This window comes from Microtus ochrogaster, chromosome 5 (genome assembly GCF_000317375.1).
Source record: "Microtus ochrogaster isolate Prairie Vole_2 chromosome 5, MicOch1.0, whole genome shotgun sequence".
NCBI lineage: Eukaryota > Metazoa > Chordata > Mammalia > Rodentia > Cricetidae > Microtus > Microtus ochrogaster.
In genome coordinates, this window is record NC_022012.1 from 21,494,440 (window position 1) to 21,521,820 (window position 27,381).

General features: G+C 49.6%; 1 protein-coding gene across 5 annotated transcripts in view; it reads left to right on the forward strand.

Annotated features, from left to right (window-relative positions):
* Positions 1 to 24,561, forward strand: part of Igsf9b (immunoglobulin superfamily member 9B) — a 57,265-nt gene extending 32,704 nt beyond the window's left edge. For 2 of the 5 annotated variants that reach the window (XM_026779452.1, XM_005346975.2), the window contains exons 18-20: positions 104 to 1,756; positions 9,613 to 9,734; positions 12,800 to 24,561. In XM_026779452.1, coding sequence (XP_026635253.1) covers positions 104 to 1,756; positions 9,613 to 9,734; positions 12,800 to 13,008 — 1,984 coding nt within the window. In that variant the 3' untranslated portion in view covers positions 13,009 to 24,561. Of the gene's footprint in view, positions 1 to 103; positions 1,757 to 3,127; positions 3,174 to 9,612; positions 9,735 to 12,799 lie in introns of those variants that run through there. The other 3 variants (XM_026779455.1, XM_026779454.1, XM_026779453.1) reach the window with 3 other exon arrangements.
* Positions 24,562 to 27,381: the final 2,820 nt, after the last annotated feature.

Sequence of the window (27,381 nt, forward strand, 5' to 3'; positions counted from 1 at the left end):
CAGCCCATCCATGCCTGTTTCCTTTAGAGTCGCTGTTCAGACAATGACATAAAGTTGTAGGCTGTATCGCACCCCTTATCACCTTCTGTTCCTATCCTTACAGCTTGTCCTCGGGCAAGGTGAGTCCTGAGAGCATCCGCACTCTCCGAGCCCCATCTGAATCCTCTGACGACCAGGGCCAGCCTGCAGCCAAGAGGATGCTGAGCCCCACAAGGGAAAAAGAGCTGTCCTTGTACAAAAAGACCAAGAGGGCTATCAGCAGCAGGAAGTATAGCGTGGCCAAGGCTGAGGCTGAGGCTGAGGCCACCACACCCATTGAGCTGATCAGCAGAGGTCCGGATGGCCGCTTTGTCATGGGCCCTTCTGAGATGGAGCCCGCGGTGAAGGGCCGGCGAATCGAGGGCTTCCCCTTCGCTGAGGAGACCGACATGTACCCCGAGTTCCGGCAGTCAGACGAGGAGAATGAAGACACCCTGGTGCCCACGTCTGTGGCTGCTCTGAAGCCTCAGCTGACCTCTATGTCTTCCAGCCAGGACCCTTACTTGCCACCACCAGCATACAGCCCTCGGTTCCAGCCTCGTGGGCTCGAGGGCCCTAGTGGACTGGGAGGACGGCTCCAGGCTACTGGCCAAGCGAGGCCCCCTGCCCCTCGGTCCTTCCACCACGGCCAGTATTATGGGTACTTGAGCAGCAGCAGCCCTGGGGAGGTGGAGCCTCCACCCTTCTATATGCCAGAAGTGGGCAGCCCCTTGAGCTCGGTCATGTCATCCCCACCCCTGCACACCGAGGGGCCTTTTGGCCACCCCACCATCCCTGAGGAAAATGGAGAGAATGCTTCCAACAGCACTTTGCCCTTGACTCAGACACCTACAGGAGGGCGCTCCCCTGAGCCCTGGGGCCGGCCAGAATTTCCCTTTGGGGGACTGGAGACCCCAGCTATGATGTTCCCCCATCAGCTGCACCCCTGTGATGTGGCCGAGAGTTTGCAGCCCAAGCCCTGCCTGCCCCGAGGACTGCCCCCAACCCCCCTCCAGGTGCCTGCAGCCTATCCAGGCATGCTATCTCTGGAGGCGCCAAAAGGCTGGGTTGGCAAGTCACCTGGCAGGGCCCCCATCCCGGCGCCCCCTGCCACCAAGTGGCAGGACAGACCTATGCAACCTCTGGTCAGCCAAGGGCAGCTAAGACATACCAGCCAAGGTATGGGGATACCGGTGTTGCCTTACCCCGAGCCAACCGAGCCCGGGGGGCACGGTGGCCCCAGCACATTTGGCCTGGATACCCGGTGGTACGAGCCCCAGCCCAGGCCCCGGCCCAGTCCCCGGCAGGCCCGGCGTGCCGAGCCCAGTTTACATCAAGTGGTGCTACAGCCCTCCCGGCTCTCACCTCTGACCCAAAGCCCCCTCAGTTCCCGCACTGGCTCCCCTGAGCTCGCTGCTCGAGCCCGACCTCGACCAGGCCTACTGCAGCAGGCTGAGATGTCAGAGATTACCCTCCAGCCGCCAGCCGCGGTCAGCTTCTCTCGCAAGTCCACGCCGTCCACCGGATCTCCTTCACAGAGCAGCCGCAGTGGGAGCCCCAGCTACAGACCCACCATGGGCTTCACCACTCTGGCCACAGGCTATCCTTCTCCTCCACCGGGACCTGCTCCTCCCGCCCCAGGGGACAACTTGGATGTGTTTGGACAGACACCTTCCCCTCGGAGAATGGGGGAGGAGCCACTCCGGCCAGATCCCCCAACAACCTTACCTAGTTCAGGGTGAGTGTAAGCCACTGCTTCTGGCCCACTTCCAGTCAAGCTCCCTATGCCTTACTCTGTCCCCTACTTCCCCAACATCCCAACAACGGGCTTTGTTTGGGACACACTGCTGCACCTCTGGGAGAGGAGGTCTGACCACACATTGGTAGAGTGCCTTCACTGGGACTGGTGGGTTTACCTGCTGGTACCCTGTCGGAAGCTTCATGAGTTTGCCTAATCCAGCCCAGAGTTCAGTGAAGGCTCTCCGTGTATCAGGAATGTGGGGAAGGGGAAGGGGTGAGCACAGCAGGAAGTGATGTCTGTGAATCCTGTTCCTGAGGCTGGGCTGACCATACCCTGGTGATCTCAGGCGTTGGGTAGCCGCGGTTCTCCGTAGTTGCCTACAGACCTTGTGTCAGAATCTTCTCTTGCGTAGCCACTCCGCACCACGTAGGGCTGCTGCACAGGGGCCCCGTGTGCTTACATACGATGCCTGTTAGCATGCCCAGTAAGTGCTGAACTCCAGGCCGTCCTTAGTCTCTCCAGGAAGGTGCCCCTGGAGCCTAAGAACAAGCTCAGACCCGTGTGTGTGTGGGGGGGGGGGAGCCATATCCCCGCCGTCCTGTGTGCGTCACAGGAAGCTACAGAGAGACAGACAGACAGACAAGCTCCCGAGATCTGCTCGTCCGGGAGAGCACACTCTGTACTGTAGCAGCTGGTATTCCAGGTACCAGTCGGCCTGGACACCCTTCTGTACCTCTTCTTCCGTCAACCTGCCCTCCTCCCGGCCTCCTAGCCTTTGTTCCTTTTCAAGTCAGTCTGTCTTCCTCGTTTCCTTCTCCATTGCCTTGAGGTTGACCCAGTTTGCTCTGAAGAGACTGCCACGCCTCTGTCGTGCCCACCCTACCCTCTTCCCTCGCCGGGCCCTCATCCTTTCTCCCTTCTCTTTCACACTCTTTTTCTTGGGTTCTCTCTTCTTGATGTAGTGGCCTGTGGAAGCGAGCAGAGTTCCAGAGGAGGCTGTCCTGGTGGTGGAGGGTTGGGAGGTAGCTGGAGAGGAGGGATCTCAGCCCTCCCCCTCCCACCACTCTGGTCCCTGGAAACTGCAGGCGCTCCTAGTGGGCAGGCTGTGTGGGGATCCTAGGGACTAGCTAGGGCACCCGCCTCTGTCTGCAGCAAATGCTGTCCTCACTCCCTGTCTGTGCCTTGTACAGCCCGCTCACCATCTCTGTTCCATCATGCCTTTGGTTCTCTGGCTCTCTCTTCTCCCTCACCCCTCCTCTGGCCTCGCCTGGGGTCTCTGCTCGCTGTGCCCCCCCTTCTCCCCTCTGGGTGCGCGTGGGTGGTTCACCTGGCCGGTGTTGGTAACTGCTTTGTTTCTGATTATCTCAGCTATCTGGGCAGTGTTGTCGAGACAAGCCTCTCCTCAGCTCAATAGGTAAGGGAGGTCATCGGCGGGGTGGGGCGGGGCGGGGCGGGCAGGGGGAATGGGGCTTCAGCAGGGCCATCGCTTCTGTAAGAGGGGCTCCAAAACACATCCCCCTCATTGCCCCACCTGGGCAGCCGCTGCTCCTGGGTTCCCATGGCTTCTGGGTTCCCCACATCGCATTGCTCTGCTGCTCCAGCTGCCCAGCTGGCCAGGCCGGGGCACTGCCTAGCTGTAGCTTTTAACCTCCAAGCCCGCACCCACCTTTCTAGAATGGACTGCAGTTATTCTCACTTGCCACTCCATTGCCAACACCCATATAGATTCCCCACAGCTGCTGCAGGACCTCGCATGAACCCCAAAGGACCCAGAATTTTCACAATCAGCTTTGCATCTCTACCCTTGGGGACCTGTTTGGGTCTATACTGAGTTCCAGGGGTCCTCTCATTCTCTCTACCCCACTGCTCAGTTTTCCCAGCAGACTCAGGGATAGTGTCCTCCCTGACAACCCCTCCCCCTAAACTCAGATCTTTTCCTGGGGTTGCTAATCCCTCACTTTTCCTGAGATTTTTTTTTTCCCCTTTCTGGTGCTCTTAACGATAGCTGTCCCTCTTCCACACCCATCTGGGTCCTCAGGATCAGGTGGCTTCCAGATCTTTGGAAGGTGGGAAGTGTAACCACTCCCCCAGCTTCTTGCATTCTGCAGCCCTTTCATGGTTGTTGCAGGACTGAAATGTGACCTCGTTCTTAGAGCCACATTGCTTTCAGGGTCCCTGTCGTAGCTATGCTGGCCTCCTAGGGTCATGCTCTTAGGAGAAGGCCTCAGGAGAACTCACGCCAGGGAGAAGGGAGTTGAGTTAGCAGAAAGTTGAAAATCCTAGAGATCAATACTTGGTCCTCTCCTACTGTGGCTGGCTCCTCCAGCATCCTTCCAGGTGGAATCCAAAAGAAGAGCCCCCAGTGAAGGGGTCATGTATCTCTTAAGGATGCTCAGGACACTCAGAACTTCCTCTCTGTCAAAGCATCCTAAAGAGATGCTTGTTTTTGCATCTGCTCCATTGGCCATGCTGCACCGGCAAACTGCACCAGGCTCCTGGGTGGGAAGGGGGAGCTTTTTGTGTTGATGCTCTGGTTTCCAAGTGAGAAGAAGCTACCCACTTCTCTCATCTCACGTGCCATGACGGGCTGCTCTTCGTAATTCAGGACTATAAATCTCATTGTGTCATAAGAGAGGCCTCCCATAAAAAGACGGTGGGGACATTTCTTTATGACCTGAAGCTCTAAAACGGTCAGTCAGTATCTCAGAGGCCCTAGCATGGTGTGAGGCTGACTGAATGCCAGCCTGTAGCCACCCCTGTTGGCAGGATCGTGCAGTGCTTGTGAGCTCACCTGCTTCCCGGACCTCCTGGATGGATGTTACAGAGCAGGCGCAATGTTCAGCTTCCCTGTCCTGTGCCTGTCCTTCCCACCATTCCCTCGTATAATGCATAGCCCCTTTGTTGCCCCCCGAGGTTTGGTAGCCCTAGGACAGCTCTTACCCAGTTCCTGGGAAGTAGACAGGCTCTACTGTCATCTGTGACTTCCAGCCCCCCCCCCCTCCAATTCCCCTGACCCTGTCTTTCCCAGTGTCTTCATCATGTCAGATCTGAGAGAACCCAGCCACATTATCACCGTGGCAAACCTGGAGTCCAGGGCCAGCAGTGAAGGACAGTTGTTCCTCTCCTAGGCCTGGCTAGCATCCCCAGCCCAGAAGAATGAAGACCCTCTACATTATGCGTTTCTGGTGCTAGGCAACAGGAACCTCTGCTCATTCTCCTGCTTGCTGAAATACTCCCTGGGGCACAGGAGCTGCTGGGCCATGGGGGCGCAGTGGCTCCTTTGTAGACGCTGTCTTCATGCTGCACCTTTGCATGTGTCCCCCGGTCTTGCTTGGAGACATGGCGATGCTTCTTGTCTGCGTTTGTCCTTGCTTTGTTTCTTTCCCCTTCAGTTTCTGTCCTTTCCTCCTGTTTATTCCCGTTGCTGCTCCCCAACCCCGTCCTCCTTTTCTCTCTTCCCTCTTTATCCTCTTCCCAGCTCCCATCTCAGTGTGGGGAGTTGCAGTATGTGGATCTATTCTTCCCTGGGTCACTGGGGGTCCAGCCACTTACTCAGTGCCCCTCTGATGCTGGTAATACTCCGATTTCCCATCTCTGTCGACTTCCATTTCCTGTGCCCTCTGTGAGGCAGGGGCCTGGAAAATGTAACCTGACCCCCTTTTATTTAGGTGGATTCTAGGAAGGAGTCCACATTTGGACACAAGCGTTTCCTGAGTCCTGAGGCAGAACACGGAGTCTGCACCCTGACCCCCCTCCCCCCCCCAGAGAGGGATCCCTTTGTGATCGGGCTGGCCTGGAATGATGCTGGCTTGTGAATTCCTGGTTGTCTCTGAGGTACATAGAGAGTGCTTTCACCTTCTCCCTGACTGTCCTATGTACTCAAATAGATTTCCCCACCCTTTCACCCGTGATGAGAGGAGGCAGCCGCCGAGCTACTTCTTTCTGCCTCCTGTCTGGGGTGGGGGTAATGGGAAACTGTGTTGCTCTAGTTTATCTTCTGTTGCTGTGATAAACACCAGAACCAAAAGCAACCTTGGGGAGGAAAAGGGTGGATTTGGCTTGCAGACGCATCATTCAGGGAAGTCAGGTCAAAAGCTCAAGAGAGGAACCTGGGGTCAGGAACCAAAGCAGAGACCTTGGAGGAACACTGCTTACTGGCTTGCTCCTGGGCTTATGTTCAACGACCTTTCTTGTAAAGACCAGGCTCACCTTCCTAGCAATGGTGCCATCCACAGTGGGCTACTCCCTCCCACCTTTAGCAATCAAGAAAATGCCCCGCATACGTGCCTACATGCCAGTCTAATGGCAGCGGTTCTTCAGCTGAGGCTCCCAGGTGTGTCAAGAATTGCTATCGCATGTGTCTTGATGGCCAGTTCTTAGCGCACGGAAGCAAGGCAATGGCCAGCTGGATTTTGACTTTCCTGGCCTAAGGTTTTCCTATGTTGTAAATATGCCACCTCTTTTTCTCAGCTACTCTAGGGAGCAGGGTGCTAGGCAGATAACACCTCTTGGGTTTAATGAGTGGATTGGGAATTTTGTGTGGCCTGGCATGGGGGTGGATTTTGAAGTAAATGTTGGCGCCCTTTGGTAATTCCGAGCTGCAAGGAACATCACAGGATCGCAGAACTGGAATTTACATGAAACGTGAGACCAGGAAAGCTCGTAGGCTTGGATCCCTTTGTCTGTCAGTAGTCTATCTGGGTCACCTCCTCAGAGAAGGGGACCTGGAGTGTGAAGCAGTCCTGTATATGGGGAAAACTCAAGACTGAGCAGCAGGAGAACGGAGCCTCACCTTGGGAGACCAGGGCTGGAGTCTCTTGTAACCTCCTCATCTACAGGTCAAGTTCAGGGTGATTTCAGAGTTCTTCATTCTGATTTCTATTCTAGATACCAATGTCAAAAGTTCCAAGGGTGGAGTGATACCAGGTAGCCTTGGGACACAATTACCCTTCCTAAAAACAGGAGGCAGGTCGATACCAGAGGACTTGTGGCGCTGTTCTTAAAGTGTCCTGGGAAATAGTTCATGTCTTTTCTGTATAACTCACTTAAAACAGACCCATTCTGTCTGTGTCTCTCTTCCCACCTGTCCTGCTAAAGGCTTGCTTTTATTTTTGCCTCTGGCATTACGCAAGTAAATCCTGGTGCCTCCAGGAGACATCGTCTGCTCTGTCGCAGTGTCTGAGTCCTGAGCCAGGAGCTCAGGCAGATGGGCGGCAGGTATCCTGGAAGGGCTGGAGCTTGGCCGCTTCTCAAGTGAAAATTGGATTCTCTCTTGATATGTCATTGTTGTTTGGGAGTTTGTTCCTCAAGATGAAACTTGAGCAGTTTGCCCCGTCTCTGGTCTGTCTTATGTCTGTGTCGCTTAAGCAGAGGGCAGCAATGGCCAGTGGACTGCAGAGCAGGTGGGTGGAGCAGGGAAGCTCGGTTGTGTCTGTTGTAGCCTTTGTACCCATTTTCGTGGGAAGAAATTTAAAGAGTGGTGTAGCCTAATACTGAAGAGTCTGCCTGATTGGTGGTATTTGGCTAAGTTGATCCTTTTCTACAGTTCAGCTTCTCCATCTAGAATATGGTTAATGCAGTCCTCACCTCTTAGACTCATAGATGTGGTAAGTGGTAAGCATACATTATATAATACAAACGTAATAGTAATAATATGTTAATTGTGCTGGTGGTATTCCACCCCCTGAAAATTTCACCTGCCTGAAGAATCCTTGGGAATTTTCAGGGGTACCCTACCAGCTTCTTGTATTGCCTGTGCCCTGACCCAGGGCTCTTTCTGTGGTTGACTGGATTGGCTTTTGAACTCATGACTCTCTGTGGAACATATGGAAAGCGGTTCCACCATTTCCCTGGCTGTTGTGTGTTAGTGAATTGTTTTTCCCATCCTACCATCTGCAGGAGGGAGAGGCGGCTCCCATGCTACTTCTGCCTGTTGACTGAAGGAACAGGGAGAACTGTGCTGTAACTGTGGGTCGTCAAGGGTTGTACTGGGGTGCGCTGTTCCTGCCTGCCTCATGTCTGTCTCCTTTGATTGTGTATCTCACCTCACATGGCCTTTCTGGATGCGGGCCAGGGTCTAGATTAGAGATGGCAAATTGTGGAGGATTCATGCCTTTGATTTTCCTTTCAGGTAACACAAAGAGCACTGTCTAAGCTGAGAAGGGGTGATTCAGGGTCTCTCCAAGATCCCTTCCAGCTGCAGCTTTCGGGGACGATGTCTGGGTGGAACTGGCGTGGGAGAAGGGAAAGGGATTGGACACTGGCATATTGGGTCTTTGGGGGGACTTGCTCACACTGTGAACTAGGTTGCTTTATCATGGGGCATGGGTACCTGTGCAGTGTATAGTGATGTTGTGGGGGCCAGGGAATGTTAAGGATTTGCCTCTGACTTGAACTTGAGAGCGTTTCTTGATACCCAATGCACTAAAAGACCTTGGAGAAAATGGCATCCATCAAGGAAGATGGAGGTTTCCTCACTGCCAGTTATTTCCAGAGACCAGAGGCTCTACCACAGTTTGTAAGTTTCTTTTTCCCACTGTTTGTAGAGACCTTCGATGGTGGAGAAGTGCTGTCTTTTCATCCTTTCTCTTTGTCCCCCCTCACTTTCCCCCCCTACCTCAGGTAGCTTGTGGACCTTTGGGGACTTCTTTGGCTTCCACAGGACCATCAGGTTTTTTTTTTTTTTTTAAATCAGGATTCGCTAAAACCTCACTGTGATGGATGTGGGGAAGGGAGATGTGGTGCTTGGAGACCAAAGAGAGTCACCTTTGTCTACCATAGCCCTAGAATGTCCCTCCCTTACCTGGTCTTATTCCAGTACCAATATTTGTGGAAAGGAATCGTATCTGCCTCTCTCTTGCCCTCTTTGTTCCTCAGGCTCCAAGTTGTCGTGCTTTGAGAAAAACTGAGATTGATAACATATCTTCTCCATTTTCTTCTTTTATGACTCTTGGCAAAGCTCTCTTTGGTAGGCATGGTGTCACACACTGCTCTCCTTTTGGTTTGCTTTGCTTCCCTTTGTGACCGAGACTGCACAGGCTGTGGTTAAATGGCTGACTTGATCAATCCCATAACTGGGGTGGAGAAAGAAGTGTTCCACATGTAGGTGTCTCTTCTCTCAACAGTCTCAACATTTAGGTTGAATCTTAAGATACAGAACACATTGGAGACCAGTGACAAACAGCAAGGCCTTTGCAATACTTGGCCCTGTCGTAATCTTCTGCTTTCTTCTGTTTCCTTACGAGACTGAGGAAATCTGAGCCTAGTCTGCAGAGTGTCCTGCGGACAGACCTGCTGAAGATGCTGGTGTGTCACAGCAGTTAGCTGTGAGGTTCTAGATGAATCTTGCAGGTGGAGGGAGTAGCTCTGTGAAGCTGGGTGCCGCAAAGCCCACACCTCACTGGCTGTGTGTCCCTTCCTATCTCTGGAGACGGGAGGCAGCTTGCTGGGCCTGGATTTGCTTGCCCCTTGCTGTAATCTGCTCTTCACTTTTTACTTAAAGGTCTTGATGATGATGAGTTCTAGGAACCGACTCTTCTCTGGCACTTGCTTGTCCCAGCCTAAGTGATGTGTGGTAGGCTGACATTAAAGTCTCTCTCTCCTTCCCTAGGGTCTTCTGATTGTTCCACAGGTTGGTTTCCACCTGAGATAGGCCTCCTGCCGCTGGAGCTTTCTATCGGGTTTTCTCCCTTCCAGGAGCAATAGGAAGGCAAGTGTCCAGGAATGATTGTGGACACCCCGGACTCCATCCCTGGGCTCCATCCTTCTATGGGCAGTCCTTTGGCTTTCTTCCAGCCCTCTTCAAAGGCTCCTTTCTGGGAGCTGACCTGTGCCTCTCTAATTGTTCCTTGCAGAATACTTCCACCTGCACCCGGGAACGCTGCTGTGCCTGAGAGGCTGGAGGCTCTGAGATACCAACGGATAAAGAAGCCCAAAAAGTCATCCAAGGGCTCTTCGAAGTCAAAGAAACGATCCGGTAAATGGTGGGAAGCGCCTCTCCTCTTTCCACCGTGCTTTTCCCAATTGATGAGGATTGTGGGCCCAGGATCCCAACCTTGGGTGTTCTCTAGAAGTGAAGCCAGCTTCTCTTGTTCTTGATTTCCTTTTAAGCATTTGTTTTCAATAATGCACAAATGATTTTCGTATAGAAACACAAGAAAGAGATCTGACTGCCTTCCCTTCCCGGTTCATCTCCTCCTACCTGGGGAGTCATTGCTCTGAGGGTATGTGTACCCGCAGAGCCTTGTCTGTAGTCACAGCTTTAGGAAGTATGTTAAATTGTTTCAGTGTATTTTTGAGGAACACACTGTTCCTCAAAAGTAGTGTCCTGTTCTTTCCCAGTCTGAAGCACACTTTGCTGCTATCCCTGTCTCCTTGTACGATGCTCTGTCACCATTTCAAGCCCTCTAGTTGAACACTGGGCAGGCATGATAGAGCTTAGGGTCACGTGGCATGGGCCAGTCTCTACTTTGACTAACCTTTTCTAAGGATAGAGAGTGAATTCTCATTGTCTCCTAAATGACACTTCCATTGAAATGCATATTCAGCGGTGATGGGTAGCTTAGAAAGAGTGCAAAAAGAATTGATCCTTCGTTTAGAAAAGCAGTTGATGCTTATCAGATAGTCTCTTGCTACCAATGTCTGTAGGAACATTATGATGACCTGTCAAGGAAGAATATTCAGCAGTTTCTCTGATAAGCCAGGTGTGAAAAATTGTCCCACAGAGGCCAAGCCCCTAAACTCATTGATGACTTAGCCTTCGGATGGGCCAGTTTCCTGTCATTTTGTTGATGGCAGTACAAAGGCAGAGAAAAAGAAAATTATCTTGTTGCCTTGAGATGGGGTCTAGCTAGATAGCTCAGGCTGGTCTGAAACAAGCTGTATAGCTTAGGCTGGCCCTGACTTTTGGTCCTCTTGCAACCTTTTGATGGGTAGGATTACAGGTGTGTGCTGCCATGTTCAGCAAAAATGAGTTTTCTGAGGCTTGGGTCAAATTCCAAGCAGAATTTAAAATAATTCAATTTGAACAGGTACATAATACATACATACATATATGTGTATATATATATATTCTTTTTGTGTGTTTGCATCTTTGTCATTTAATGATAGGAACACATTCTGAGAAATGCACCGTTAGATGATAGATGATCTGGGTATTGTGTGAACATCTTAGACTATGCTTATATTAACTAGGACAGTCGTCATGTAATACGGTCTATGGAACTGCCATTGACTATATGACCTTTTCTTAGTGAAAATATTGTTATATAATTCATGACTGTGTATTTTAATAAATAAATCTCATCTAATTATTGTAAAATGGGCCACATCAGCTGCACCTGTTCTCTCCTATGCCTGGTCTGTGTTAACAGCCTAGGTGTCTTCCCTGAGTTCAAATCTTATATTTCCAGTTGGCCATTGAACTCAGACTTGAATGTCTTATAACTCTTAATGTTTTTGATTATCCTCTTCAACCCCCCCCCCCACTTCTCTTCAGTTACGTGAATGGTGTTGTTTCGTCCATGCTCAGCTTCTTCCCAAAGTCTTTTGCCCTCACACCCGATCCTTTGGTGAGGTATGTTGGCTCAACCTTTGCATTATAGCTGGCCTTCTTTGGTTGTCCTTACTGAAAAAATGGAAGCTCTAGTACCTTCCTCTCCGTTTTGGATTGGTGCTGTACCTTGTTGCCTTTCTCTCCATCTACACTCATATCGTATCCCATAGAGGTGACACCCTTAACCTGACCTAGGGAGATAACAATTACCCATCCGTCACTTAGCCTTTGGGTATGGCTGGTTCCCTATCATCAGTCTGTGTAATTTTTTTTTGCACTAAATGGGAATACTGGGGCAGTAAGAAAGAAAATTGTCTTATAATTGTTTTGAGATAAGATCTCACTGTATAGTTCAGGCTGGACTGGAACGAGCTGTGTCTGGACTTGAACTTTCAATCCTCTTGCTTCTACCAGAGTGAGCTATAGAGATTTTACAGTTCTTTTTCTTTTTAACACATGTGTTTATATATGTTTATATACATACATGCACAAGCACACACAATCTCATGCAAAAATCTTCTAGAAGCCTTTCCTTGCATCAAGGACAAGGTTTAAGCTCTGTTGACATAGTTGTCTTTCTCTCTCTAGAACATACTGTGTTTGCTCTTCTTCTTCCTCCTCCTCTTCCTTCTCCTCCTTCTTCTGGCAGAGTCTCTCTATGTAGCCCAGCAACCTCGAACTCCTAATTCTATTGTCTCAGTCTCCCAATGGGGATTCCAAGCTTGTAACCATGCTGGCTTACACCTGCTCCTGACTTTGGGTTTATGCGCTAGCTGTTCTTATTGATGGTTGCCATTTTCATTCAGCTCTGGGGAAGACTCCTCATTCAAGACCTGGGGAGGCAGACGCAGGACCCTAGCCACTGGCCCTTTCCTGGTCCATCTTTCTTTGTTATTGTACTTGTAACACCTAAGAATCCAGTTTCTGTATCTTTCAAATCTTGGCTGTTTGTGTTTTCCTCCATACCTGTATGCTGGAGTATACGCTAGAAAACCAAACCTTCCCGCTGTGTCCTCCAAAGGGCCATGAGGCAGACGAATGGCCCCCGTAGTAGAAGAGGGGTGCAGGCCTGAATGTTTCTCATGACTGAAGTCTCGTGTAATGTCTGTCATTGTTTGGGGTAGGTGAGAGACATAGTGAAACCCTGCTTCCTGCCACCTGGAATGATAACTGGGTATCCAAGAGGCACAGCACAGCTGATATTTGTAGACTGATTGCTAAAACAGTTTGATCATTGAGATCCATGAATTCACAGAAGGGGAAATACCTGCCTGACTTCGTTGACTCAAGGCTGGGTTGCTGGTTGCTTGAGTGGGGGAAAGAGGAGGTTCTCGGCAGCGGTTTGGCCTCGGAGCCATGAACAAAGGTGCTCCCTTGGTTTCAGTGGCAACTTACTTGGACTTCATCCCTGGGAGATGCATGGAGTGCGTGAGGCTCTGATCTACCCTTTTCACACCTCTTCTCTTGTGTGTCTGTCTTCTCTGTAGACGGTTCTGCCTCCCAGGCTCAGCAGCTTCCCAACTCTCAGGTTCTGTCGCCCGACGAAGCTGTCTGCCTCCGAAAGAAGAAGAGACATTCTCGTCCTGATCCCTTTGCCCGACTTTCGGACTTATGCCACCGTCAGCTTCCAGAGGACCAGACGGCAATCCTCAACAGCGTGGATCATGATGACCCAGGCCACGCTACTCTGCTATGACTTGACGTCACTCTAAGTGTCCCCAGGGTGGGGTGCTAGGCCTAGGGGGCAGAGCGGGACCATTGTACAGGGCCTTGTCCTCCTCTGCCCATCGTGGGATGGCTCAGGCCCTTGTCCGATGTGTGTCCCCCCCTGCCCGTGGGCCTCTCTCTCCCCTACCATCTGGCTGGCTAGCCTTGCCCACAGGACAGAGGACTGGGGGAAGAGCTTTTATCTGTGGGTCAGAGCTGGGAGTGTGTGAGGACAGGAAGCGTCTGTCTCAACACCATCTCTCCCACCTTACTTGATTCTTCTCACCTCTTCAAATGTCTTAGGGAGTGAGGAAGAGAAAAGCAATGGCTTTTACTACTTTGTGTTTGTTTCCGTTTTCCAAGTCCTGAGAGGGGGTTAGAATTATTTCCTATCCTCCAAACTCCACATATATATAGATATAGATACAAATACACTTGTGTGTAGTTGGTGGGTTTCTCTATGTGTATATATATGTACATTGAAGCAAAGTGCCGTCTCCCCCCTGTGGTAGGTGAAGGACTGAACAGCTGGGCTTCGTAAGCAGGCCGGCCTGTGGGCTGGTGGGTGCCCTCATGTCTGTCTTGGGAGATCATTCTGACTGAAACAGGAGTCATGCCTCTCAGCTGAATTCACCATCCTTTCCAGCCTCTTCCATCTAGAGCAGAAAAGGGACCTTGCTGTGATTCCTAGCTCCCTGCTTGGGGTCCTAGCAACAAGTTAACCCCTGAACTAATCCCAAGCCTTTATTACTTGCTTGCTAGGTGAGGAAGGCATGGCCAGGCTCCAGGCCAGACTGCCATCTTCCTTTCTTCTGCATTTTGGCACTCACCCGAGAAGCAGCGGTTGTTTAGCAGTGGGGATGACAGGCAGGCCTGGTGTACAATCCCTTGTTCATGTGGCCATGCCTCCATCTCTTCTGGTCCAGCCAGGGCTAGGAACCTTGAAGCCAAAGGCCCTTCTGTTCCGCAGCCACCTGTGCTGAGCACCAAGCTACCACAGCTCTATTTATACCCATCTTGGCTCTGAACTCAGAGCACCGCTCCCCCGCGGCCGATTGGCTCCTCCTTTCCTTTTGTGTTTGCTAATTCTCCAGATTGATTAATTGCCATTTGTGGGAGCTTGCCTGCGGCTCCTTGGCATACTCCCTGTGTGCTGCCTGCCAACTCTGCTTTGCCCCGGGGTCCTTCTCCACCCCCTGGGCCCAATCTCCAGTGCATGAGATGAACAAGTGAGGGGACTTCAGGTTGTTGAGCTCTGGGGTGCCCTTTCCTCACTGCTCCTGCATGGAGCTGTCTGAGGCACCGGAATGATGACAGAAGTAGCAGTGGGTAGGCACCAGGGCCCTGATCCTTTCTCTGTACAAATCCTGTCCTGGCCAAACTGTTAGCATCCCGGTTTTCCTGATGCCATTTGTCAATTCAGATGCTTCTCTCTCTCCTTAAACAGTTCTGATGTTGCTCAAGAGTAGACAAGGGGGAGAGCGGACCCGCCCTCTCCTCCCCTCCTGCTTTGCCTAAAGTATAACTGTCAGCTTCCGGGAAGTATTCCTTCTTGGTGCTGCTGTATCCATCGCTCCCCAGAGACCTCCTCGGACATTAGCCCCGTCTGCTGGAAGGCTTCTGCTGCTCCCACAGAAGCTGCCAGTCACTCGGCCTCGTGACTTTGCTGAGGTCCCAGGGGCTGGGACACTGAGCTTTTCTCGGCACTTCCATCTTGGGGGATGGACTGCATCTCTGCAGCCAGGCCTTGGTGCTTCCTTCTCGCTCCCAGTGAGCTAGGGATGGACCCTACAGTTGAGGCTTCACCACACAAGCCACACCACCGCAGCTTTCTTCTGGATATAGGAGAAAGAGGTGCTGAGGGCAGAGTTCCTTTTGCTCTGAGGTTAGGCCGTGGACCTTGAACTGTCCACCTGATGTGATGCTCAGAGGTGTTGGGGGCCATGGGCCCTCTGGACCTCAGCTCTGACAAAGTAGAAGAGTTGAGTTGGAAGACTCGCTCCTTTTTCAGCAGGGGGCCACCGCTTCTGCCACTGTGCCACAATGGGCTGCTCCCTCAAGTGTCTCCCACAGTGACTGGGAACCAATCTACCTGCAATGCTGGGGTAGCGTTTGGAGGCTCGCGGTGGCCTTGCGTGTGGTCTTTGCTTGCTCTCTCACACCACGTGACTCCTGTGGTCTTTGCTTGCTCTCTCACACCACGTGACTCCTGAAGCTTGAAGTGTGAAAGTAGGTCGTTGGTGCTGGGCGGTACTGAATTTAGCCAACCGTTCTGAGGACCCTCCTGGCAATTCTGATACTGTCTGAGCCATGAGGTGAGACTAGAGAAGTTGAGGTGGAAGACTTTGCTTCTTTTGGATATTGTAGGGGCTAAGAGCCGCCAAACCTTGTGGGGTAAAATGCAAGTCCACGGCTAGGCTTGTAGGCTAGGCTTGCAGGCTGTGCTAACAAAGGTGCTGTCTTCTTCCTCTTCTTGCCTCTGATGGTGCCCCTTACCTCTGCCTAGCTGACCAAATGGTGGAAACTGCTTTTGACTGACCAGTGGATGGCAGCTGTGCTATTGTGTCCCCTGGACTCCAAAGGGGCACAAGGTTTATCCATTCCAAAGTGACTTCTGATTCATTCTCCGCCTAAGAGGTCTTCCTTCTTGTGACTTTTCTTGGAGGCCAGCAGCATTCCTGCACTTCAGGAAACTGTTTCAGCTCTTCCTTGGTGACTGTAAGGCAAATTGGCAGGAAACAGTCCCCATGGCCAATGCGATGATCAGGGTGTCATAGGCACACTCTCAAGTACTGCCCTGGGCACGTGTTTGACAGGCTGGTTAGAAGTGTGTGATGTTGGGATATATCCATTTCTAGGGACCAATGACCTCTGCCTTTGAACTTGGCAGTGACCACTATGAGCTTCCTAGGGCTTCATCTTCCTTGCTGTGGGAGATCATGTCTTCCCAATCCCCACTTTTGGGTCTGGTTGCCTTGCAGAAGTAACCAGTTCCAAACCTATTCCTGTACTCAGTATTTTTTCTATCTTTTCCTTCTGTACCTTGACTGGAAATGCTATCTCAGTGTTTAAGCCAAAATCCAAAAGGAGAGTAACCGGTTTCTCCAGAGAGACTGCAATTTGGGGGAGAGAAGATGAAAAATACGAAGTGAATCTTGCTTCTCTATTTGGTGGCTGACCACACAGGGCTTTGCTTCAAGACTCTGAGTGGAATTCTTTGCATCCGTGGTCCAGCATCTGATGCTGGTTCCTGCCTAACGGCCAGCCTGTCTTCTGTTTTCTCGGACAGACGAGAACAGGAGAGAGGTCCAGAGTCTCCCAGTGGAAAGGGTGCAGCATCGCATGGCACGAGCAGGCTCTGCACTCCGTCTCCACAGGCTTAGCTTATACATTTGGGGGAGACTTTGGCAGGATTATAACAATTCCTTATTGATATTTTTCCAGTGTGTTCTCTCTTGTTTTTTTGCACAGTGATCTAAACTATTTGAGGTTGAACAGATTTTAGCTGTTCATCCTTCTGCCCTTTTTATAGAGAGAAAACTAGGTAAAGTTGGGATGTGGGATTGCTTTCTTTCCTCCTCCTGGTGAGGCATCCCAGAGCATTAGGGCATCTTAGTTGCTTTCTAGGATCTGTGTTTGAGGCTGAGGTATGTGTAGCTTGAGCCATTTCTTCTGATTTTGGTAGCAAAATCCTTTAGAGGGTTTGGGGTGGGCTGGGAGAATTGTAGGTAAGTACATTTTACTAGTATGTAGAGAACTCTAGGAACTGAAAAGCTAATGGCTTGGACTTGCTTTGCTTGCATGTAAAAGTGCTTTGGGGGCACAGCAGGGACTTGGGGGTAGGAGGATAGAGTCAAGGGCAGAGATGGGGATACAGGGGAGTACCACGGATGCTTTCTGTGGGATCCTGAGCATTTTCAATAGTGTTCATTGACTTGGCCCTGCCCTTTTTTTCAGGCTCCAAGATGGTGGAGGCTCGGTTTTGCTGCTTACCTTTGTCTCTTTGGGAAGAGCCTCCAGAAGAGCCTTAGTAGCCACTCTGTACTGAAGACAGTAGTTGATAGGGCGGGTGTGGTTCAGGAAGAGAAGTTGAAGGGATGGACCGCGGAGAGGAGGCTTGACCGTGTTCAGATATGCGAGATGGAGACGGATGGAGTATGAAACCAGCTGTAGAGAGTACAGGAATCCTGGGAGGATGAGGTTAACACCCGAACAAGACACCAAGCCTCTCATTCTCTTTGTGGCCACTCTGCCAGCCCGGATGACAGTGCAGATGGTTGAGGAGGATCATCACAAGGGACCGAGTGACTGTCAGGGAGGGCCATGAAGAGCAGGTGCCCCAGGTGTGGGGAGGATGTAGCCACTGAGCGCAGGTTGCGGGCGGGGCCTGCTGAACAGACCCAGGCTGGATCTTGGAAGAAATCTTGCTGAAGGCAGGGCTTTCTGCATGTAGAACTGACCTCTACCGCTGAGTGCCGGCTACGGACTTCTTCAGTTTTTTTCTGTTTGCGGAAGCTTCAAATGCCGTCAGTCCCTGCTCTCCAGTGGAGAGGGAAGGTTCTTCTCGGGAGCTTGGTGCTCATTCTCCTGGCAGCTGGGGCATGCTGTGCTTCTTCCTGTTTGTGTCTGAAAATGCCCATCAGACACTGGTGCTGATGGTGCCCAGGAGGCTGGGCCTCCAGACTTGTCAGTCTTTCTTGAGCTGTAGAGAGTTCCTTCATCCCGGAGGCTACACAGTGGTCTGGCGTCTAGAGGTTTTGTCTTCAATTTCTCTTCCTTTGATAGTTTAGATTTACCACAGTGTAGCTAAGGGAGTGAAATAATTTCATCTGAAATCAGAGACCATCTCTTCTGTACTCCTTACAGTATCCAGCTTCCTCTTGGATCAAGAGGATAACTGAAAAATCTCTTTAAGACAAGTTGATAAACTGAGAAGCAAAGCTCTGGTTGGACTCTATTAACTCTTACCAACTCATGCAACTGGGTATTGCGTGGGGTTGGCTTGTAACTCTTTCACCTTTTGATGCTGAATCAGCATGGGTCCAGAACCTTCTAATCTGGACCCCTGTCTATACTTCCAAATAAGCCTTTCAGGAACAGATACACTGTCTGAACCAGGTGTTTGGTGTCTTAGATTGCCAAGAGGGTAGAATTTTTTTTCATGACCTCATTTAAAATAATAATAACAAAAATCCCTAATCGATTGAGTCTGTTTCAGAGACACTCCCAAATCATAGGGATTCCTGTGTAGACTGGAAAAAAAATGCATTAGTGCAACTATTTTTAGTGGCTGGCCGTGCCTTAGGAGGGAAGAGTTGGGGTATCCTAAATGCTAAGTAGTTGGGTAGATCAGCAGCCAGTCATTGAATCACTCACTTGGACATTCTCTTCTGCAGTGGGCTGGTTGTTAGTTGCAGCAGTTAGAGATTCTGAAGAGCACTGGTGAACAGTGATCAGCCTTGGACCCCTGGTTAGGGAATTCAACCAAAGCAGCAGCAGAAGCTCAGCCTGCAGCTGGGGTCTTCACTGTACCTTTTTCCTACCCAACTTTCCCACCATGAATGACGGCCCCTGTTCTCCCGGGTACTGAAGAAATGTATCCCAGCAATCCCCTCTCCCACTGGCATTGGGTTTCCTGGATCTGTTTTAGGAAGTAGAGCAAGCTCTTCCTCCACCCACATTCACATCCTTCAGGCTCTACTTCCTTCTCCCCACTTGTGTGTGGCTCCAGGACCTCTGGCTTCTGCATGGTCTACAATAGGGAGGTGATCGGGCTGGGGAGAATTAGGGAGGGTGTAGGGGTTGGACTGGGGAAGGGAATTTTCATTTTCAACCTTAAAATACTGTAAGCATGTTTTGGGGTGACCTGGGATTTTCACATAAACTATGGCGAGGGAAAATGCCTGATGCTCCTCATAGGGGAGATGGGGACTCAGGGGACATTTGGCTTTTTTTTGGCTTAGGAATCTATTTTATTTGGTGGAGGAGAATAAGCCTCACAGTTACCCTGTGAACCTTGGAAGGGTGGAAGGGAAGCTCATTCTATCCCCGAGTAGTTTTATTGCCTACTGAGAACAATTAAACAGTCTGTCACAGGTTGACATTACCCTGGCTGGGTCGGAGAAATGGAAAGAAGGCACCTGTTTCTCTGCCGGTGTCAGGTTATCTGCCTGGTCATGACCCCCTGGCCAACTGTTTATTTCAGTGTTCAGAAGTAAGTGTAATATTAGATGGGTGTGAGTATCTGGGATGTGTGGTGTGTGTGTGGGTATGGTGTGTGCAGTATGGTGTGTGCGGTGTGTGTGTGTGTGCGCGCGCGCATGTGTTGTATGGCTATGATTTGTACGTGAATTTGATGAGTGGGCATGAGGGAACTGTAGAGACACCGCTTTGCCTGGCTAGCTTCAGGCCTAGTTATGGCTGACTCTTTTCTTTGCGAGACAAATTTATGTTTGGGTAGGGGGGGGTCTTACTCGTAATATACCACCTTGAGTGTATTTTTTATGGAGATTGTATATAAAATTATATAAATATATATATAACTTGTTCTATTTTAAGATGAGATGAGACTCACTGGGGGGAGGGCAAGAATCAGCTACAATAGCCGTCACTAACAGTGGGAGCTTCGGGCAAGTTGTCCACGTGGGGAGTGGGAGGATTGGGTGGGGACGAGATGTAAGCCGGGCAGGAGTGGAGGCTTGTGCCCTCTGCAGACCTATAGAAATGTAAAGAAACCTTATATAAAGGTATCTATCTAGCATATCTATATATCTATATATCTATATGAAGTCATAGTTCGCTTTATTTTTGTACTTGTGCTTAGAGACACTTTGAGCAGTATCACCTCCCCCAGGTGGTCCGGGGTGCTAGCTCATGCCTTGATGCCCACCTACTTCTCCATCCCTCCAGAGACATACTGTCCGTTCGACGATTCTTGAGTCTTTCTGATAGAAACGTGTATATATGAAAACATTCAAGTCATTTGCAGGAAAGAGCGAGAGAGCTGAAGGTGGTACATCTCCTTCCGGTATGTCTCCTGTCAGGAGGGTTCCCTGACTCATACAGTTCGCTAGAGGTGCTCAGTACAGAAAGGATGATGGAGATCTAAGCATGCTAAGCGTGACTCCATGCCCCTGCAGCTAAGGCTGGTACTCAGTTCCTTGGAAAAAAAAAAATCTAGCTCAGCATCTTGGACAGAGGGAGGTCAGGGTGTCTGGGTCTTACCCCTTAACGCCTGTCCTGGTTTGTAGCACCCGGGCTCAAGCAGTTCCTTTGTGGAAGGTGGCAGTGAGATTTTTGAGACTGACTGCGTGGGCTCTGTTTTGGAGAAGATAACACCCTGGTAATTATTGCTGCAGATTCTTGGAACCAGTGTGAATGTGATATCTCGTATAAATATAGCATCTGTGCATTTTCATTTCTTTTTAATTGGAAAATGAATTGTTGTCAGAAATGGGGTGGGTGGTCTAGCCCTGGAACACTGAATGGAAGATCCGGGATGAGAGACTGATGCTGGGCTGGACTTGAAGGATAAGTCCCACTGCTCTCTTCCTCCTCCTCAGCCTGGGACTCGGAAACTAGATAATGTGTTGGAAGGACGTGGTGCGGGTGGGAGGCGTTCATTTGTGTCTGGGCAGGAAGATGTGCACTCTGAGGAATACCTCTTTGAGAATTCGAGACCTCACCTATGCTGGAAGGGCTATGTGCCTTGCAGCCTAAGCGGGCATCTCCTGGTGCTAGCTCTTTCTTCTCACGTGCCAAGTGATCAGAGTGACATGCTTGAGACCACTGCCGAAGCCAGGAGAGATTCCAAGCTGTAGCCTAGTCTTTCTGCTTCTCACTCAAGAAAAGGCAGGAAAAGCCCCCTCTTCCCAAGTAGAACATGATGCTGGCTAAGAGCTCCTACCCCAGGTGCCTCAACCATGGGAAGGACTTTTGGAGGTTTAGGGGTGATAGGCAGAGTAGGGTGGTGTGGAGCCTTGAGTCTAACTCCTGACCCTTAGGGAGACCTTATGGGTCCTTCGATGTTCTGCTCAAAACACTTGAATTTTTTCAAGGATATTGTAGGATCATGGGCACTGTCCATGTGGTCCTGGATGAACTCCAGCACTGGGGCTAACTGAAAATTTGTCTGCTCCTACCTGCTGCCTCCTCGGGAGGCCAAAGGAGGATAAGGCTAGGTGTTTCTTGTAAACTTTCTGAGAGCTTGGGCAAGAGGAAGAGCAGCAAATTCTTTGTCCCTTCCTAGCTTGAGTCCCCTCCTCACTTACCAAAGAGGGGTTTCCATACTATTTTTTTTTTTTTTTTTTTGGTTCTTAGAGCCCACCTCTTCTCTTTGTGTGCAGACGCTATCTCACTTCTGGTCACAAGAGAGACCAGCAGAGTTAAGCATTTTAGCATCTTAGGGCTCATACTCCATGAAGCCCAGGTTCGCTCTGACACTTTCCTCTTTCCACACTGAGCCAAAGGCTTGGTTCTTAGAAACCTCAGCAGCATTCAAGACACGAGATCACTCTTTGACTTCATGATGTCCGACTGGACCCTTCTGTGGAAATGGGAAGATGGACATGTCCCTTACCCTGAAGTTTTAGGGCTTGGGCAATGCATTACTTTTATGACCCTTTCTATGACCCAGACCTCAGTAAGATGGTATACGGTGAGCATTAGAGGAGAAAGGTCTGGTGACCCAACGCCAGTCACCTAATCTGCGGAAGAGCCAGCTTTCTACAGGGGAAAACAGAACAAGGGTCAGTGTCTGACTGTACACACAAAAGATGGGTTGTCATCCTTGAATCTCTCAGTCAATGGGAGAGGTGCTCTGATAAAGCTGCTGCCAGGACCCTGAACTCTTCTGTATACTTGTGATTCATCTTGGTCCCTATTCCATGGGAAGGCTGTTGGGACTGTGATGTTCTTCCCTATTAGTAGGAGATTGGGGAAGTCCAAAGAGATTGAGTTTGGCTACCTCTGCTCTATGGAATGAATGTGGAACAGATCTGGAATTTGCTCTCCCAAGGGTTGCTGTAGCTCTGTCCTTTCTCCGCTGCCCTCAAACCAGGAGCCTGGGGGAAAGGGGACACATCCACCACTCCTCAGTTCTTTGCCTGGACCTCACCTTGTGTAAGGTACTCATGCAGAATCATTTTTGGGAAATATTAACACAAAAGCATGAGGTAGGTGGAGGACAGGACACAGCACCCCTCCTGTGGCTGAAGGACGGATTAGGATGCTGAAGTAGGGGGTTTTTGTCCTGTTGTTGAGGAAGTGACTAGTGCTTCCTTCAAGGACTGGTAGGAGTTTCTCTGTAGAATGATCTCGATGTCGGAATTTGAGGCTGAGAGGTCACAAAGGGAGCAGTGAACCACGCTCTGTTCACGGACTCCCATATGCCACTGTCGGAAAGTTGAAGCTCCATTCAGATTTAATTTCTTAACTGCCATGTGTGGGGCTGGAGGATGAGGGCAGGCATGGGGCAAGCTTTCCCTTACCTGTCCTCACGGAGTCCCTGACTGAGCAGAGGGCATCCTGCTTTGGTCAGCAACTCTGGGGCCCCCTTTATCACCACCTTTTTCTCTTTCATGAGGAGGGACTATATCATCTTGGACATATTTCTTCCCTCACCTAAAGGCAGTTTTTGTATGAATTCCTTTCCTCCTGTTACCTCCATTGTCTGTAGACACAGAAATGGGGAGGCAAGGGATCCTGGAGCTCCCTGCCGGGGTCCCTCACAGACTGCGCACCTCTTGCACCTAGCAACCTCTTGGCTGTTAGTTTTAGCATACCTGGACACGACTATGAGTTTTGTCATGAGATCCCATGCTCTCATTTCAAACCTTTATTAACCTTTGGCTTTCTTTGGGGCTCTCCCCATCCATGCCTGGTCTTCTTATGGAGACCATTCAGACCTCATTTCCATTTCTTGAATGTTGAATATTAGTTACATCACTGCGCTAGGGTGCTCCATGGTGCTGCTCCTGAAGAGGCCAGCTGGACGGAATCAGTCACCTTCGTCCCACTGGTTCCTTAGAGCTTGCTGTATATTGTCTCTATTAGATGTTCTTTCCTAGGGGGACTGGGGTGGGAGGTTTAGGGGTAGCTTTTGTGTTCTCTCACTTTCTCTCTCTCTCTCTCCCTCTCTCTCTTTCTCTTTCCTCCTCTTGCTCCTTCCTCTTTCTCTCTGTATGTATGTATGGATTGGTTAAAGTCAGTTATCATAGGCAGCTGACTTTGGTTCCAAATTACAGTTAACCTACACTTTGTGCAGCTGCACACAGAACACCTCTGAGTGTGAATCTGGATGGCAACTAGAGGCATACTTTTTGAACTTCAGGTATGTAACTGAAAAGTAAATAAAAAACACTATTTTTTCAGTAAGCTTTTTTTTTTCTTCTAAAAGATACCTTAAAATTCAAACTATATGAACATTGAATTGGTGCTGTACCAAAGCCTTATGACATATTCTACACTCTGTCTATTCTGTCTCTGGGGAGCCCCCCTGCTTTATCACTCTTTGGAAGCCTGGGAATGCTGGTGTGTGTCATCAAGCCTGGAGCTGGGTCCTGGAGACCTGTGGGCCAAGGGAACTCTTGGGGGCAGAAAATGATGGTGGAAGGGGGAGGGTCCCATCTTCTGCCTGAGCAGATACTGAAGGGAAACCAGGTGTTGGTGTGTGTGGCATGCATGTGCATGCATGTGTGCATGAACTCACCAGTGCATAGTGCCAAAGTGAACGCACTACCTGGGGATGGAAAGAGAGACCCAGGTAGGACTGGGTGTAGGGTGGCCATGGGAGTGAGGGGCAAGCTCCTTCCTGTTTCCCATTTCCCCTTTCTTCTAGGTTAGTAGTGGAGGTGTATCCAAAACAGCTACACTCTCAAACAGGTGCTTTCCCCTTCAAAATCTCCAAACTAAGTTATCTGTGAAGGGCCTGTCCAGGGGGCAGGCACCTCAGCTACCAAATCCTAACCGCCTAAGGCTGGGAGGAACATCTTTTCTCTCTAGCCCTTGCCTAGTTTCTTGGGGACAAAGGTTCCTCTAGGGATCTCTGCATCTCCTGTTCCTTGGCCTGGGTGGGCTTTTCAGCCCATTGAGAAGGTCTCACTGTGGGTGACCCATAGCTGTATCTGCTCCGTGGTCCCAATCCATAATGCCTGCCCTGGCTGCTGAGGACAGTGATCCCGTGGGCCTCAGATCTGTCAGTGTAAAAGCTGAGCACCCCCCTAAGATTCATTTGGGGGGAGCTGTGCGGTCTGCCTTGGCCTGGACTGCTCTTCCAGGCTTCACCTGCTGGCTCTGTCAGGCTTGCTGAAACTAACCAACTCATCACTGATAACACTGCATGCTCATTTCTGCAAACAAGCAACAGTACATAAGCAAACACAGGACAAGAGAGAGAAAGAAGGCATGGTGAATAGCCAGATGTGTAGCCAGCGAAGGCACCCTTGGGGATGTTGCAAGCTAAGCTGATTAACAAAGCATTTAGTATTTAATTGCTCCTCATGTAACATTACTCTGCTTCAGAAATGTTTTGTATTTTGATATAAATAAAAAATTTGCTTAAAAAGTTTGTTTTCTATTTTTTTTTTTTTTTTTTTTTTTTTTTTTTTTTTTTTTTAGTATCTAGAATATTTGCTCATGGTATCTAGTTTTAATCCTGGTCCCGGATCTCCCCCCGCCCCATCAGCTCATTTTAACTTGTGATTCAACACAATTCTAAACTGGTTGTTCCTTTTATATTGGTTAGGTGTGTTTTGAGGGGTCATTCTGCATGAATCCCTGTAGTGTGCACCTGGGATCCCCCAGGGGTAAAAACCGATAAGCTTCCGCATCCTCTGGGTGGGGGAACTTATGTTGTCATGGTGCACAGACAATCAGCAGTGATTGCTGTAAGAACTGCATAGCAGGTCATAAAGTGGCTAGTGACCAGAAAACATGGGATAGATATGAGCAGGAAAAGTGGGGAAAGGTGCAACTCCAAGTGTAGAAGGAAAGAGTCCGTTGCAGCCTAAAACGATGCTCGGAGGCCTCACAAGGAAGATGACATTTGAGCAAGAACTAAAAGGGAGTTTTGTCTCCACCAAAAGACCGTTCGCATCTTCTGCTTCTGCCTGGAATCAGGTGTGCCAAAGGTCACTCTCTGGCTTGACTACACCTTTGCACATCTACAGCCATAACCTACCGGGTCTTAGCCCATTATGGGAGTGTCATTGAGAAGAGTCAAGGACTCGGGGACCAACTTCTCTTCCACATGAAGGGATCAGCAGGCTTTCAGGTCTTAAGCTCAGCTTCAGGGTTATTTGGTGGGTGTGGCTGCCACCACTGGCACAGGTTCCTTCCCTGACCTCAGGGCTTTCTTCTCTGTTGTTAGGCAATGCCCCTTCTTATCTTGTCAACTCTATGAATATGCATATTTGAGACAGAAACTTGTTCTGGAGACAGACTAGTTTGGTCTTGAACTCAAAATTTTCTGCCTTCTAAACTTTTTTTGGAACTTTGAGAGGACAAATACCAAACATGGGCTTAAAAAAATATGTGTGTCGTTCTGGGTGAAGAAATCAACCAACTAACTCTCTCAGTCACCATTTTAACACTGTGACATAACACCCAGGAAGGGCAAGTTAATGTGAGAAAGGTTACTTTAACTCATGGGTTCAGCTATTTCAGTCTATGGCTGAGGAAAGGTCCAGTAGTCTCGTAAGCCCTAGCACCTACAGAATCCCTTGTCTCCCAATAATATGCAGCCTGGGGACACAACTGTTAGCATGTAGGGGCCACGCTCTAAGCCTTAGCACCAACCAGCTAATGCCCACACATAGGTTCATCTACAAACTGAAAAGCTTCTGCTATAGTTTAAGAAGTTTGCATGTAAGGGGTGAGTGGGATCTAACATCCAGACAGCTGTCCTTGGCCTCAACCACTGCAATTCTCATTCCTGCTTGCTTTCCATGTCTTCTGTCCTCTCCTTTTTGTTGGTAGTGCTTGGGGAAAATGTTTTGATATTGTTATGTAGATTGGTTTTAATTTTTAAAAGCAGATACACAGTTAATCTGCCTCTTTTTTTTTTTTTTTTTTTTTGTTTTTTCGAGACAGGGTTTCTCCGTAGCTTTTGGTTCCTGTCCTGGAACTAGCTCTTGTAGACCAGGCTGGCCTCGAACTCACAGAGATCCGTCTGCCTCTGCCTCCCGAGTGATGGGATTAAAGGCGTGCGCCACCACCGCCTGGCTTAATCTGCCTCTTTTTTTATAAGTGAACATAGCCAAGAGGGCTTTTTCTATATCAAATAGTGTTTTTGAATTTTTTTAAGCCTTAAAAACTTGGTGTATCAAAGTTTGCCTGCATGCTTTTATGTGTATCATATATATCCAGGAGCCCAAGGAGGTCAGAAGAGGGTTCAGACACCTTGGAAATGGAGTTACCGGCAGTGGTGAGCTTCCATGTGGATGCTGGGGGCCCAACTAGGGTCCTCTGCAAGAGCAGCAAGTGCTCTTAATGGCTGAACCATCTCTCCTTATTCTTAATCTATTCTTTTTGTTAAAAGTTCCCCTAACTTCATACTTTACAAAATATTTCAGATTGATTTCATTTTGTGTTCACACTAACCTCATGTATAAAGTAAAATATATTTTCATCATCCCTATCAGCCAGGGAAGGATCCACTCAGTGGCCTCTCCCTTTTCCCTGGCTCCTTTCATCCGTCCCTTACCTCTTCCTCCCCTCCTTGTTCCACAGCAGCTTTGATGTTTGCAAAATAGAAATGAGATCCTAGGAATTGTTTTTGCTTGAACCTCCTTCTACAGACACGACATAGTCCAAGCAAACTCAGGGGCTATACAAGCCAAGGCCATTTTGTCTTGGGGTAGATCATTTGCTCGGGAGGCCAGTGAAAAGATCACTAACACCATCCTAAGTTAAGAACGTAGCTTTTAAAAAAGGAAGCTACAATGGAGATAAAGAGAGGCCAGACTACTGCACACATGCTGACAAGGGAGGGTTGCCACACTTGTCCAGAGACTTGCCATCAGAGGTACAGGAAGGGGAGTCAAGATAACAAACAAACAAACAAACAATAGGTATTTACCTGCCAGTCTGGAATGAGAGGACCAGGGAGATCAGGGAAGGTGAAAGAGGAAGGAAATGAAGTCATGAAGTCTGAAATGATTGCTAGACATCCAGGGGAGATGCCGCTGAATATAAGCCTGGAATTCTAGTGAGGGCCTGGAGATGGTATTAAAATGGCTCAGTGGTTGAGAGCACGGGCTGTTCTTCCAGCAGACCCAGGTTCAGTTCCCAGCACCCACATGGCAACCTACAACTGCATGTAACTCCAGTTCCCTGGAATCTGACACCTTCACACCAATGCACA